The sequence below is a fragment of the Ananas comosus genome, linkage group 21 (assembly GCF_001540865.1).
Source record: "Ananas comosus cultivar F153 linkage group 21, ASM154086v1, whole genome shotgun sequence".
In the NCBI taxonomy this organism is placed as follows: domain Eukaryota; kingdom Viridiplantae; phylum Streptophyta; class Magnoliopsida; order Poales; family Bromeliaceae; genus Ananas; species Ananas comosus.
Window position 1 is genome coordinate 784996 of NC_033641.1, and position 16451 is coordinate 801446.

General features: G+C 35.7%; 1 protein-coding gene across 1 annotated transcript; it reads right to left on the minus strand.

The window, feature by feature from the left end:
* On the minus strand, positions 169–12937 carry LOC109726562 (protein MICRORCHIDIA 7-like). Its single transcript, XM_020256203.1, has 20 exons — positions 12404–12937; positions 11306–11383; positions 10804–10838; positions 10641–10719; positions 10250–10342; positions 10052–10136; positions 9671–9746; positions 8794–8919; positions 8033–8131; positions 7760–7861; positions 6520–6678; positions 6321–6416; positions 4217–4268; positions 4022–4133; positions 3850–3920; positions 2907–3376; positions 1921–2027; positions 1755–1830; positions 1131–1253; positions 169–1002 (listed from the first exon to the last, which is right to left on the minus strand). Exons 1-20 carry the CDS (start codon positions 12837–12839, stop codon positions 934–936), a joined length of 2544 nt encoding a protein of 847 aa, XP_020111792.1. The 5' UTR covers positions 12840–12937; the 3' UTR covers positions 169–933.

Here is a 16451-nt window from a genome sequence, read left to right on the forward strand (position 1 = left end):
AAAAATTTTTCCTCGGCTATACACGCACAAAAAATTGATGACAGTTTGAGTTAATTTCGTAGGGATAAACCACCAGGAGACCTTCGGTTAGAGTACTAGAGACTCGTAAAACAAAAGCATCATTCACTTTTTTTAAAAAAAATATTGGTACCTATAGATACTCGCAGATTGTCCAAAATATCCATAATTTAATATGTAATCATCCGTTTTACTCATGATTTTTTAGATAAAAAAAAAAACTAATACCCATACATGCAAACCTGCGAGTAATTCATAGGTACAGGTAGAGGTTGCCAAGTCCGAACACAGCATAAAAATCCAGCAACCCAACCGAAACAGAATGAAGTTGAGCGACCAGTTACATAATCGGTCCGAGAAGACTCACTAAAATGAGGCCTCAGTGGTGATCAAGCCACTTTGTGGGAGAGCCAATATCCCCGCGCGGCGCGGTCCATCGAGGAAAGCGAGAAGTGCACCTTATAACAACGAAAACATGTGTAATATACTTGCATGTACAGCACTTGTTGTGCGACTCGGGTTCATCAGCAACTGTACAAACTAACAATCAGATTCATCACTAAAGAGGAAAAAACTAACGAAGAAAGAAAAAAGATCCACCCCCCTCAGACCGCAGTAGTAGATGTACTTCCTCGACAGGCACGGCAAAACGCTTCAAACACAGCAAAAGCAAGTCGAAGATAATGATCATATCAAGTTCCGGTGTAATCCTCGGCTCCTACCAAGAGTGCTATGCATGTAGTGAAAATGGTGGGTTAGTGTTAGCAAAGAGTCAGTGATGATGGTTCTCTCTTGGTAGGCGTTTGTTTCTTCATGGAGGGGGATCTGGAATCACTACAAAGCCCTACATCGTAAAATCCGTTTCAAAACAGGCGCAATGAAATGCAATCACCTTCAGGTCTTTGTGCCGGCGTTTCATTGCTTGGGCTTCTTCCGACAAGCACTCAACTTGTCCATCAGATCTTGTATTGTAGCGGAAGCTTCCTTCAAAAGCAGAGAGAGAGAGAGAGAGAGAGAAGAGGATGAAACCAAATGGTAGAGGGGATCTAATAATATAACTGAAGTACTTGTTCGGGAAAAAAAAAACAAAGTAGAGAGCAGTGTTTTTCTACCTTTAGCTTCTTCCTCAAATTCTCCTCCTCTTTGTCACGACGGGTCCTTTCTTCCGAAAAGATGTCGATTAGAGCTTCTTGCTCGCTGCTTGCGTGCTCCAGTTTTCTATTTGCATCTTCCAGCTGGGAGATTCGTAAAGCAATTAGAGGTTAAGAAACACATGACAGGCATAGAAAAATTCCGTCTTGATTAAGATAATTCGAAAGAGCAGATCCATATAAAGGCGACAGCTTATTATGACAAGAAGAGCTGAACGCGTTCCAGACAGATCAAATTCTCTACGTTCACATCAATTCAGCACTTCAAATTGCTGATGCCCAGGCTAGCATTGTGGACTTAGTACGACTTAAAGAAGTGGCGAGGGCGAGTTGAGAGTGTCTCGAGGGAAACAAAATATTACATGCATATCAAATAAGACGTAAGGAGACTGTATACTGATTGGAGGTTGAAAAGCGTGATACCGAGATAAAGCATAGATCGGTGATTATATATCTGAATGATTAACCGCACAAAAGGCGGTGAAGACAACTATTAAGATTACGTCTTTAAATCCACATACATAATTTCAACAACTCTACTTAAGAAGGCATTAGGTTCAGATATGTGAGATGGATTGAACTTACTTGCTCAGTTAGTGATTTATTCCTATCCTTCTCAATCTGCAACTCCCGTAACTTTGACGACTCCATTTTTGAAATCCTGGAAAAGAAGAACATTTCACAACTTTATCAGATATAGATGCAATGAAATTGTTACTTTATCGCAACTCTTTGCAATATGATCTCGTACTTTTCCTTCAAGGCAAGGTTTTCATCTTTCAACTGCTGGATAGTGAGCTCAGGTGACAACTGACGAGCTGGTGCTTTCCCATTGCATGTTGCTTTAACTTCCTGCAACTAAAACCCAAACGAAAAAAAAAGAAAGAAAGATGGATCACAAATACTGAGTGTTGCCGTAAATATACCGGCTGGAAATTACTTTTGACACAAGCTAGCATGTTCTAAGCTAACTCAGAATCTCAAAGCACAGGTTTTACCAGATCAGTAGCATATAAAATTACAATTACATGCATAGATTAAATACCAAAGCATGGATAGATGAGGCAAAACAGATTCTCTTTATATAATGATGCCAAACTGTGGAATGGAGCTCAATATTCTTATTCTATTTTATAGTGTTCAGACAATTTTCCAGAAAATGAGAAATACCAGTTTGAACACCCTCTAGGGTTGTCATACTGAGAAAGGAGAAAGACAAACCTGCTAAAAGTGTGCAAATCTCTGAAAGTTGATTCAATCTTATCTTTTAATGGTCTAATCTACCAACCTTTAATTTGCCGGTTACCAATAAGGAAACTAAAATATCTCAAGATTAATTAGACATTTCGAATGGGTTGATTACAAATTTGGACCTTGACCTTAGATACAAATCTCAACCTTAGACTTCTTACTGTAACAATTTAGTCCCGGAAGTTTGCCCTTAATTTCAATTTCAGGCTCCAAATTTCAATTTGGTTCCTGAATTTTGATCTCCGTTTCAATTTCATACCTGAAGTTTGACCTTGATTTCAATTTTGTCCTCAGAGTATCAATCTTACGAAGGAAAGATCTGACAATGGTGCTGATGCGGCACACTTTCAGATGGTAGAAAACCAAACGGAGTTAATTGTTATGCAGAAAAATGTTCAGGGACTAAATTGTGAAATCAAGGAGAAATATTTAGGGACTAAACATGTCATTAATCCCTTTCGGATTTAACAAAGGAACGGTACTTACCTTTGACTTAGATCTGGTCGCAATTCCTTCGATTGCTTTAGCACCACTAGTTGCACTATTATTCACTCCAGCTCCTGCGTCAACCGGGCGTACTCGCGAAGGCAACGGTGAAGACCTACTCCCCTTCTGGAAGGATTTTTGAGCAGGAGACCTACTCCCCTTCTGGAAGGATTTTTGAGCAGGAGAGGTCTTATGGCTACGAGATCTGAATCTCTCTGAGGGGGCAAACTCTGGGTCACTCTCATCAGATGATTCATTCAATTGTGACTGTGAAGATTCGGCACTATTAAATTTCGAGGACAATGACTTCCCACCCTTCTGATTTTTCTGATTCAAGTTGTATATAGACTTCTCTGATTGTTGAACTTTGGCTGAATCTTTCGACTTGCCAAAATTAGATGCACTTGCTGGAGAAACTCCCTTCCCAGATCGATGAGATGATGGATGAGGAGCAGCCTCGGGTGAGCTCTCTGCCACAGAATGGCAATAGTTTCAAACTTCAATAAACACCGAGCTTATGCAGATGCAAGGTTTTATACTGAATTTGTAGGTGAAATATATTAACAATAATTCTTATATATGTGCCTGTAATGAACAGAATCCTTCCACAATAGGGTCAAACTGAAGCCGTGATATAAGCCATAAATCCATAACATAATCAAATGACGAAAGAGTTTTAGAGATCCAAATCTGACCCCAAGTCATGCCATTCTATGAGTTAATACTTGGCAAAACTAATGAAAGGGGGGAACAAAAATCCTTGAAAACAGGAAGGACATTATAAAAGAAGGAGAAGCAACTTAGAAGATTAGGGATAGTAAGGAATAGGTCAATTTTTGGGAGAAAAAGTGGGTTTCAAAGCACCTTTCTAGATTTCAGGCATTCAGTTTAACATACAATCTACTTTGCTTAACTTTAGAAGAGTTAGAAGTTCTTTCTATACCTCTAGCATCTGATTGATCATCTTTCTTATTACGAAATTGGACATAGCCAACTTTATGAGAGTTCGTTGACCTGGGGGGAAAAAAGAAAGAAGAAAACATAAGTAACAGAAAGCAGTTTATTGGTACTAACATTTCGTTAAGCTAGATGCCATAAATGCAATAAAAGCAGACCAGTATGATTTCTGCATTTGGACTAATCGTGCTTCAAGTCGAGAGAGAATTGTTGTCCGCTCAAAATCCTGTTTATCATGAGCTGGTTCAACGAAATTGGCCTCCAATACACCTGTAGTATAGCATGTCGAATAGTTGTAAATTTGTCATCATTGCAAAAATATTAAGAAAACAAAAGAACAAAATAGGAGATACCGATAACACCACGGCCACCACTACCAGCAGCAGTCCAAACCCTCCAGAAAGGCTAGAGAAAAAGGAGGAAGAAAAAAAGAGAAGTGAAAACCTTGCATTGTAGGAAGCACACAAAGTAGAAAAAAGGAAAAAACTTGTGTTTTTGGCATAGTTGTCATCAGGCACTTGAGAGTAACTTCAACTAGAATAATCAAGGATGCTCGATAGCTCCAAATTGCATATATTTGTATACTTGCATGCATGTAAATGTCAATTAGAATGCTTTCAAACCAGTAGTTGTTTCCTAGAAGCTTTTGGACTAGACATTGTGATTCACCCAATAGGGAAAAGAAAAACGTGATTCATGGGTGGAGTTCCTGCACATTCATCTATATGCCTGAGTTCTATCCATCTTTTCCGATAAGCACTTAAACCTTAGTGCTTTCCTTGCAAGTATAGCAATCTTCAACTACAGAGGTAGGGCTTCACCTTACTTACAAAAGACCCAAAATTTTCAGCATGAGATGCGATGTTGCTATCTTTCATCTCTAACGAAAGTCATATTATTTAAACCATGCCGATAATGATGTTTGTTTTATAATTTTTTGCGGTCTAACAATACTTCTTTAAAGTTTTAAATCACATTCACTTCATCTTTGAGTTAGGAAAAATTGTTCTCCAATACAATGGATTTTGCAAAGAAGTCAATCTTAGCACGTGTTTGTGGTCAGAAATAAAATTAATGGACTCAAAGCTGTTCTTCGTAACTGGATCACCTTTGTGGCTTTTGGCTTCAGACAAGTTGTTCTCTACTTTCCTTCCTATACTAGTGAAATACCCGCGCGATGCTGCGAATATAAAAATATTTTTATAATAAATTTTACTTTTTTTAATATTTTTATATAGTTTTATAAGTATAATTATTAATTAAATAAAAGTTATATAAAAATAATTTAATAGTTAAACCTATTTAAATAAAATTCATTAAAATTAGTATATGCGCAAAGTAAATTTATCGAACAATTTATTTTATAAAGATTTATATGAAAAGGATTTGAGATAAATCTATCAAATAAAATTGTAGAAGAAATTGTTTAATAAAAATTAATTATATATATACACATATATACATTATATTTCTAAAATTTTACTCCTGAAATTTAAACTCTGTATTTTTTTAATACAGCGATATTTTACGTGATTTAAATTGCATATATTAGGTTAGATTTTATTACGCGGTTTATTACACGTATTATTAATAAAATTAATTAAATATAATATATTAATTAAATATATTATAGAGATTAGAGATTTTAAATTTTAAATTTTGAAGTTTAAAATTTGGAAATAAATATTATAAGTTAAAATTAAAATTGAGAATTTAAAATATAAAATATAAAATTTGAAATTTAAAACTTTTAAATTTGAAAGTATCAAAATTTTAAATTTTGATATCAAAATTTAAAATTTTATATTATATATATTCATATATGTATATAATATATGTAGAGGGAGAGTTAATTAATTAATTTTATAGAGTTTAGAGATTTAAAATTTTAAATTTTGAAGTTTAAAATTTGAAAAAAATATTATAAGTTAAAATTAAAATGAGAATTTAAAATATAAAATTTAAAATTTAAATTTAAAAATTTAAAATTTGAAAGTATCAAAATTTTAAATTTTATATTATATATATATATAAATATAAATATATATATATATATATATATATATATATATATTATATATCATTTATATATATATGTAGAGGGAGAGAGAGAGTAAAGGAGGGTTTGGGGGGACACGTGTCACCCCTTGGTCCCCCCAAACCCTCCTTTAATGTAGCAGAAAGAAAGAATAGATTTTTCTAAAATATATTCAAGTTCCAGCCTGCTCCAATATTTGCTTAAAAAGGTTCAACTGAGCCGCTGGTATGAAGGATTTCTTTTCTTATTTCTCCCTCTTAGGAAACTTAAATAATATATCATTGAGAGCACAATAATTAGTATGTTTGCACTAAAAATTTGAAAAGTGGTCTGTGAATATAGGAAGACATGAGAGCAAAATAAACAGGACAAAAATAAGGAGATATACCTTTATTAGTAGAAGAAATAAGGAGATATACCTTTATTAGTCGGTTCTTGTGATAAACATTAAATCCCTGAACATCAATGTGATGTTTTGCATCCTTTACAAAACCAATTGTCACAACAGCAACCATCTATGAAGTGGAAAAGATGGGTGGAAAAAAAATCAGATATATATAATTTGAAGTACAAAGGTGAAGAAAGGGAAGCAGAAGCGGGTATAGAGCTTGGCATTACATTAGGGTCCTTTGAATGCCCATCAGCATACTGCGGCCGATATGTAACCTCTTGCTTATGCATCATATCATTCACAATATTGTGGTGTTCAACCTCCTTTCCACGCAGAATCATTCTAAAGAAATGCGGAAGTCTGAGGTAGAGAATAGAGGCATAACTCTGCATGTAGGGAAAATAGAATATAGCCATAAAATAAAACATATCAATCACATCGAATGCCAGTGGATGTTAGCAACGCAATTTCAATGTAAGACTAATTACAGTTAATTAGGGTAATGTATGTTACTCAATTTTGATGATGGTAACTCATCAAAGAAGGGAAAAACAGTTAATTGTAGCAATAGAACTGCCTTAAAAACTATCCATCAAAGCATATCATTTTTTCGATGATACTCTGATTCATATCAAAAGATGAATTGGTTGCAAACATAAGGTGATTAAGACCCGATGATTGATGATTTGTTGTATAACATTATTGAACTTGAGAGGATAATTTATTGTAACGATATTATACAACGTTACACACAAGTAATCTCCTTATTTCCACTAGCTTGCGTTTTGACTTGTCTATAGTTTCACAACTGAAAATTAAGGCATCAGCAAAAGAAAAGGGCAGATACTCTTTTTGCATGCTTTGAAGAAATGCAAACCTGTTTTGCTTTTGATTGCACTGCAGTTACTCTCTTTTGCAGGTTAATTGTCAACTACTAACATCCAAAGCAACTTGATAGAATAGAAGCAACTTTACGAAATGACCATCACTATCACACAGTTATCTGGTTCCACGAAAGTAGGATCACTACAAGGGAATATTAGTAGATGGTCCCAACTTCAACATTTGTATGTTAACTTTTAATAAACAAATTAGTTGCCATGTCTTAGCATTAAGTTAAAGAGACAGATAAAACTTAAATGCCATTAAATTAGACAATCAGCTAATATAAAATCAGAATTTTTTTTTAAAAAAAATCAAAAGATAAAAGTTTCAACATGTTTAACTCTACTGGTGACAACAACTACATTACTACGTCGCTTATTTACTATAATGGGAAGCAAACTGCTCTAAAAAAACATCATGTGGCTAGAAAACAATAGCACTTGCACTTTTCAGGCAGCGTATATGACTAGAGCAAGGTGAGTAAGCAAGCCATAAGAGTAAAAGAAGATAGTGAAACTACTACAGAAGAAGAGAAACAATGCTACTTATATGATATTCTACACTGAAGTCCAGAAGAGTCACCCTTAGAGAATGGCGGTATGTCAGGAAATGCTTCGAGTTTGGAAACTGCTTAGCCATTTGAATATTTTTCTCCTCCCGGTTAGCACCTCTAACTTGAATGTCCTGCCATATCAAAGAACAGCAAAGATCTCAAGAGACGTAGAGATTGGCTATGGATACTGATGGTAATTATTTAATTCAGAAAAAGACAAACACTTAATTGCCTGAATACAATGATTTCCGCGACACGAACTATTGTAGGGACAGTAGCTCATCTTACTAACTGGCACTTACATGTTTGTCAGTATAAAAATCGAGTTCCAATTCTCCTTGATCATCCTCCCATAGGTTGTATATCACTATTCGAGTTCCCTGATCCTTCAGTGAGCTAAACTGCAACAAGTCATATCATTAGAAAACAGTTATTCTAAAACTAGCCCTGTACTATTTTTTAAGGACTTGTACTTCGAGTTTGAGTGCACTAAACAAATAAAAATCATGGTGACAAAGCTGACGTCTCACAATTTTAGGTTGTCCCAACCCAAAAAGTTGCAACATAATGACTTTTTTTAGACATAATGAAGAAGAACATGAGCATACCATTCTGCAACTTAAGGGAATTATCTCATTGTCGAACCTTTGGTTTTCTTTTCCTTTCTTTTATTTACATACACCATGACCAAAGAGGAATTTAATACCCACAGAAAAGCTCATTAATTCCAAGTGATTACACACCGCAGGTCATTTTGGGTGGTGAAAGGTTAAAAAACAAAACCTTGGCAACTTACTAACATAATAAATAATTTAATAATGCCATTTAAGTTGTTATCAATAATTCTAAGGCCATTTATAGTTGAACGAAAAGGATATTCTGATGCTTATTTCTTAGTTGGATCATTTAGTCATTAAATAGCTGATCAGCATTGACCAGAAAACCAAAATAAATCTATAATCAAGCTTTAAATAAGAATTAAAACATGTAAAACCTAGCAAAGCATAACTACAAAATATATTTATTTGAAATCAGTGTCACAGGTCCAATGGAAATGCATTACCTGCTGAAGAAGATCAGCCTCACTTGAATAAGGAGACCATTTTATAATTGTCTCTAAGTTTGTATTCCAATCAGCTGGAGTTGTTCGTGTCATTTGATTCCAGCCTTTTTCCTTTTCATAATCAAGCTGCAAAGTCAGCATAGCAATTAATATCACGCCGGAAAAGAAAAAGGACTACAGTCCAACTAGAAGTTGATAAACGAAGGCAATTGTAACGTAAAAGGAACACGAAGCAAAAGGAAAAAAGACAGAAAAAGAAAAGGAGACCATTTACATGTTCCTGAAAGAAAAGAGCATAAACACAAACCTGAAGAACTATAAAGAAATATAGATTGTTTTCCAACAGTCGCTTTAAATATATAGAATGTATCCTTCTACATAAAGCTTTAACAGAGATAACATGACGTAGATAACCCAATATTCAATGTCTGAATTAGATTCAAATATACTTAGTCTTGCTTTTCTGTTCCACATTTACACAGGCACAGAATGAAAAGGTATTAGACTAAGAATTCTTCCTCTGCCACACTTACTCCTTAAATCAACTGCACTATCCCATCCCAACAAGTTGCAAATGCTCAAAGCCACCAGCAGTGGATTCAAAATAATATAGTGTCAGAAGACGGATCCATCTGGGTAATTAAAATATCAGCCTTGGCTACGCTGATTAATCATAACTCGTCATGTTAATAACTTAGTATCCCACTGTTGTCTAAGGACTCTTAAGGTTATATCACCCATCATTGTGGACTCACTTCTAAGATTAAAGAGAAATATCTACATCACAAAGAAGATTATCCACCAAACATAGGGGTAAAGGATTTCTGCACGTAGGCTACAATAGAAAAGTTTGTCAAAGGATGTAAATATAGCATACCATTGGTACTACAATATCTTCTTTCCCCGTGCTTCGTAGGAAGGTGTACGATAGCATTCCAATACTCTGTGTGGGCCTACAGACGAACACCCATCACCCGAATCCGCCAAGAAAGGAAAAAAGAAAACAAGAGAGATGGAGAATCAATCTCTGCATGAATGAAAAGAAAACAATTTGATGCAAACCAACATTGTAACTTAACATTCCATGATCCAACAGCCTTTCTTATATTTGGTTAACATTCCATAATCAACAGCTTTTCTAAGGTTCCTTTTAGCTAATCACATTGTTGAGGAAGGCTTTACATATGACAGCGACATGATAGAGATGATTAATGTATACATGAATTTACCCACATTGGTGTAAGAGCAAATTGACAACCTTTTTCCATCTTTTCCACGACTACGGGAGAAAACAATAACATCAGCTCCAAGTCTCATGGTGCTAGTCTTGAAGCCATTTCCATCTGAAACATGGAGAAATCTTGCATGTTGATCAAACGTTACCACTAAATATCCATAAAAGGATGCATTTTAAATTTAAAAGTCTATTTTTCCAGTCGGTATGTTTGATACTCACATTGTCCAATAGTGCTTGCCATTTTGCACTTTGCTGAATAACCCAAGGACATGCATTGACGCATTTTATCTGGGTCCATACCACCACCATTATCTGCAGAGAGCCACAAAAATGGAAAACTTATTTACATAAAACCTAAACATATACTGTACTCTATTTCACCTGATTCTATGTAAAAGAGAAGATGGAATTGCTAGAACATCATCAGAGCATAAATGATTGCTGAAGATCAAATACTAGCCGAAAGAACAAATAAGTTATATAACATGATCCAAAATGTTCTAATAGTGGCAAACAATCTGGCTATACTTGCAGGCGCAAAGCTAGTCAAACTACTCAACAAGGCTTTGTTTTTCTATCAATTAGAAAGAACAAAAAAAAGGTTCCCTACCTTCAACCAGCAACATTCTTGAGCCGCCTTTATTATTATTTAACATATCAATGTTCACATATGTAGCTCCATTGCAAACCTGTAAATGAAGTTAATATAAGTATAACACCCAAATGAAGCAAGTGGGAAAATTTATGTTGCACAGTTCGAACTAGAAGAGTACCTCATCAAGAGCATTATCCAAAAGCTCAGCCAAAGCTGTTACAGCAAAGAGTAGAAATTCATAGAAATTCGTCAGATGAATAGATCAAAGACAGCTATGCAAAGACTACCACCTCACTATTAGCTTTGTAGGTTCCCATTATAAATTAAAAGCCTGTTGGGCCTAATTAGAGATTTTATAAGAGTGCTGTTTTAGCAAAGTTGTTAGAAAAGCACTAATAGCTTTAAAATTAAAATCCTCAAAAGGCAAAACAGCTTCTCACTGCAACAGATGAAGCAGCTTCACATAGAAACTTCCACTTTTGGCTTCACAAGCTTATTTTAGCTTTCATAAATAGCAAAAGCACAGATACTGTTTGAGAAATGGCCGACAGCCGCTTTTGGTTAGGGAGAAGTCCAAGCCAGACCAGATCAAGCCACAATAGAAGAGTCATTGAATGACAACAAAAAGTAGCCTCCTCACTCCTCAGAGCCTCAAGAGTTAAATTAGACAAAAAGTTTACCTCCAAGGGCCCACTTGTGACTGGTAGCATTTGAATGTAGAAACTTAGGGTGCACTCTGACATGATCCATCCCTGCTCCTGTAAATTTTTTTTTTTTCCAATGTTACACCCCTAATCCTTGAGTGGGAAAAAAAAATGTGCCAAAACAGAAACGCCGACTAAAAGGATATAGTAAAAGAAAAAATTTAAATAAGTAAGCTCACTCCAACTGTCAAAAATGTAACAAAAGGAAAGGGATGTTAACAAGCTATTGATAGAGCAGATGTATTGAATACCAATTGAATACTCTGCAGGTCCAATGTACCAATTCTGTAAATAACATTTCTAACTCCGTCAATACAACCACCACAATGAAATAGTCATACATAAAATACAATAGCCAGTTTGGAGCTGGATATATGAATGGTAACTCTATATATATATATATATATATATATATATATATGGAGGCCCTTTACTATAGGCCATTTGGAAAGTTATTTTAGTCAATTAAATTGGGGATTTTATCAAATTCGCAGTATATTCATCAAATTTAATGATTTTAATCATTTATTGATAGATAAAACTACACAAATTAACGGCTAATAGCAAACAGAGCTATTTAATTTAACCAAATTTTTGACATAACTAAGTACAGCAACTCAATTTTAAAAAAAAAAAAAGAAATTTGACGTTAAGGGGGCCTCAATCAAAATAAAAATAGTTGAGTCGGCTCTTTCATAATGGTCTATAGTTGAGGGGGTCTTCATACATTTTTATTCATACGAGATTCACCAACATTAACTTAACTTGTCACCTCATACATTTTCATTTATATTTGTTGCCAATAAATCAGGTTTTTCCAAGTATATGCTAACAAAACTTCTACTTCTCACTGTGTATGAGCAAATAAATGTACTCAAATAGCATAAAAATTATTAATAAGCACCAATAACCCACTCAAAATGACACACATGCACCATTAATAGGAAATACACGACTAAAATTGCATTTCCTATTTAGAACAAAGGGTTTCTACTTGCGGATGATTCTAAGTCACTACGAATTCATGAAATAATCAATTGTACTAAATATTTCGAAAAAAGATCAGAAGAACACCTGACATGGGCGTGGAATCGACACCGCCGAGGCTCCCATCGTAGTCCCCGGCCTTCCAAAACTGCTTGGAACCCTGAATCGCCGCCGCCGCCGCCGCCGGAGACGGCGCCGGAAGCGGGAGCGGCGGCGGGGCCTCCGGCGGGAGCGGATCGAGGAAGCCGACCGGGAGGGCCTTCGCCCTCGGCCTCTTCGGCCGCGCCCCCTCAGCCTCCGCCTCGGCTCCGGCCCCCGAAACCCTAGGCCGCTTCGCCCCTACTCCGCCGCCGCCCCCCTCCTCCTCCGGGTCGGAGTCGCTGTCGCTGCTGCTGAGCTCGATCACCGCGTCGGCGGGGGCGAGTGACGGCGCCGCCTCCGCCTCCGCCGCCGCCGCCGCTCCGGCGATCGGCCGCGGAGGCGCGGGGGATTCGACGATCTCCTCCTTAACGAGCGAACCCATGGGAAAGGGGGAGTGCGAATTGGAGAAATTAGAGGGGCTCTTTTGCAAAAAGGAACGAAGAGGGGGAGGGGCGAGGAAAAGGAAAAGGTCTCTTTCTCGGGCTCGGAGAGAGAGGCCCTTTAAAAATTAAAATAAATAAATAAATAAATAAGGACAAATTTACGCCAGGACCCTTGACAAAAATTTATTACATTTAACTCCTAGAACAGTGAAAACTCACGGTGTTTTTGTGGACCACGTTCACCACGTCATCATAGACCTCAACGTATGCATATTCCTTTTTCTGTGATCTCTACCGTACGTAAGGGAAATATTTTCATAGGTGAGAGAAAGTGAATTTGATGAACGGTGGAGATTCAACGGGGAAGAGATGGAGGGGTAAAAACTCTTGTGGTCTACGGGTGGCGCAGTACACATGGTCCAGGTAGTATTTTCCACCAGTGTACGCAAACGTGCTCTCCCCAACACATACAATGCAATATTGGGTGGTTAAATGGTATGTAGATCCCTCAACTATAAGTTAATCTGGAACTAAGCCTTTAACTTTATTTTTTACCAATTATAGTTTTTTAACTTTTTAAACTAAAATAAAAATTTGTTAGTATCAGTTTAATTTGACATAATCACGGTAAAATATAAATAAATCAATAATTTTAATGATAAAATAATTTAAAATTTAAAATAATAAAAGTTTCAAAAATAGCTGTTTTTGAAATAGCCCCCTCAATCCATTTTTTTAAAATTGAGTTATTCAGAAATTTTATTTGAAATTGTTTTTAAAACTTGAAACTTTTATCAATCTACTATTATTAATTACTTTAATTTAATTTGATATTAAACTAATTAAATTTCCGAGCGTCATTTTCAAGTCCAATACAGTTTAGGGCGTCTCAGTGCATTTTCACTCAGCATCAAATTTTCAGGAAAAAAAAAAATAGTTGAAAAATAGTTGAGGGCACTTTTCAAATTTCCCTATACATTAGGGGGGATACTGTACAAATTTGCCTTTGGCGGGTTCTTGAAAAGAGTCGGCGCAGACTCGTGCTAGGATTCGGACACGTGTAAAATGATCGGCGGAGATGATCCGTCGATTTGATTGCATCAGGATTTGATTTGACGTGAGAGACAACCCGCTGAGCACGTGAACCGCACGTGAACTAGCGCTATTTCAAAATCTCTGGGCACATGCTACGCACGTGCCATAAGTGTTTTATGATTTTTTCTTAAAAATTTTGGTTTTGCTCTCCAAGTTTTTAATTTATTTTATTTGAGTCAGTAAATAATATTTTAACTTCAAAATTTAAATGAGTCATCTATTTTTTTAGGTTTAGTTAGTATACTTTATACCATTCTCGCTATTATAAATTTAGGTCAATTTGCATAAAAAATGAACAAGTTTAGAGCTTTTGCAAAATTGAGTCGCTTTTTTTTATTTACAGATTCGGTCCGAAATTTCAACAAACTGACCAAAATATTTTTATATATTTTTCTCTCTTTTTTTTTCTCTCGTTTTTTCTTTTTTTTTCTCCGAAGAAGGCGACAGAGGCGGAAACAGAAATGGTCCGCCCCGCCTCACCTCTGCCCCTCACGGTCTCGCCCTCACCCTCGCCCTCGGCCTCGCCTTTACCCGCGCACCCCAGCCCTCCAACCTCACTGAAGCCGTGCTGCGACCATTTTTTTTTTTCTCCAACCCTCCTCCACCACCGTCGCGGCTCTCCGCAACGATAGCGAGGACGGTACCGCGTCCTCTTCCTCTGCCTTCGCCCTCCACTTCCACTACAGCAGATTTTCTATCCGCCAAACAAATCCGTCGTCCCCACCGCCGCCGACAAAGAGGAAGTGCTTTTCGGGACCGAGAAGCACGCTGGCGAGGGAGGCGCAAAAAAATGATTACACTCCAGCGAGGACGGTGGCTGCGATAGAGATAAAGGGAGAAAAAGAATGAAGAAAAAGATGAAATCGTACAATTAAAATAATGTTATACTATTTTAAAAAAAAAATTGTATTGTTTTAAATGAAAGTTGTACTCTTTGAGACTGAAATTACACTCTTTGGAATGAGAATTACACTCTTTAGGTGAAAATTGCACTCTTTGGGTGAAATTTAGACCATTTCTTTTTTTCTTCTTCCTCCTCCTCCTTCCCCTCCTTTCTCGGGGTTTGATTTGACGTCACCAGCTGAGCGCATGAACCGCACGTGACTAGCGCTATTTCAAAATCTCTGGCATTGTTTTATGGTTTATTTTTAAAAGGGAAAACTTCAAATACCACCTATGTGGTTTCGTACTGTCTCACTTTGGTACTCTGTGGTTTAAAGTATATCACTTTCGTACCATGTGATTTTATTTTTCTCTTTTTGTTATCCCCACCATTAATTTTTTTTGTAACAAAGTTAAAACTAAAGGGTATTAAAGTGAATATTCGATAAACTATAGGTAGGGTATCTGAAGTTGTTTGTATATAATTTAACAAAAATTTAACGGAGAGACTGATGAAAAGAGAAAAAGCCACAGAGTACTAAATTGATACACTTTAAACCACGGGGTACTAAAGTGAGAACGTGCGAAACCACAGAGGTGGTATTTGAAATTTTTCCTTCTTAAAAATTTTGGTTTTACTATCCAAATTTTTAATTTATTTTACTTGAGTCAGTAAATAATATTTTAACTTCAAAATTTAAACGAGTCATCTATCTTTATAGATTTTGTCAGTATACTTTGTACCATTCTCGCTACTACAAATTTATTACAGTGCAAAATTAGCTTAAATGTTAACTTAAATTAAAAAAAATTGAAATCACTTGTATAACTCTGCGATGTAATCTATGTGGTGTATTATCTTTTTATATAGATAGGTAAAACATTTTTCGATCATATTTTCTCATTGCATATAATATATTCTTTTCAATGTTAGATCTCGAATGAAAGAAAATTTAAATATTACTGAAAGTCGATATTATAAATATGACATTTAATACGTTGAGCGCAAATATTCTCTTCGGTTAGATTTTTATTTCTTTTTGGGAAAGATATTATTTTGGCATAGTCCACACTTATACTTGCGTGCATAATGCGTCTTACATGCAGTAAAAAAGTATAATAAAAATATATTCACTTTATTTTCATAAACAATAAAATATTTTATATGTATTTACAACCGCATTGCAGTTGTAGCTGCACTACAATTATAACTGCGTGCGTATTCAAATCTGGCGTTTGCTTTGATACATTTAAATTCAATTGTTGCAGTTGTAACTGCACAAGGAAGCTGAATAGTTGAAACTATGCCCAAATTGGCTGTAGTTTTAACTGCAGTACTGCAGTATTTCGAGAGTAATTTTAAACAACGATAAACTTACCTTTTTAATAACCTTTTTATAATTTCTTTTTCCTTTCGTCCATACAGAGTAATCTCATCAATTCATATATAAAATGGTAAAAATTCGTAAATGCACTTTTCATTTGTATGTAACCAAACAAAATATTTATAAACTATAACGCTTTCTATTACATCTAAGCAAACAAAATGTATGGAATTATAATTGTTGCATTTTCAACTACACTGTATTTATAGTTACGTTGAACCAAATTGCCCCTAATTCGGTTAAAATATG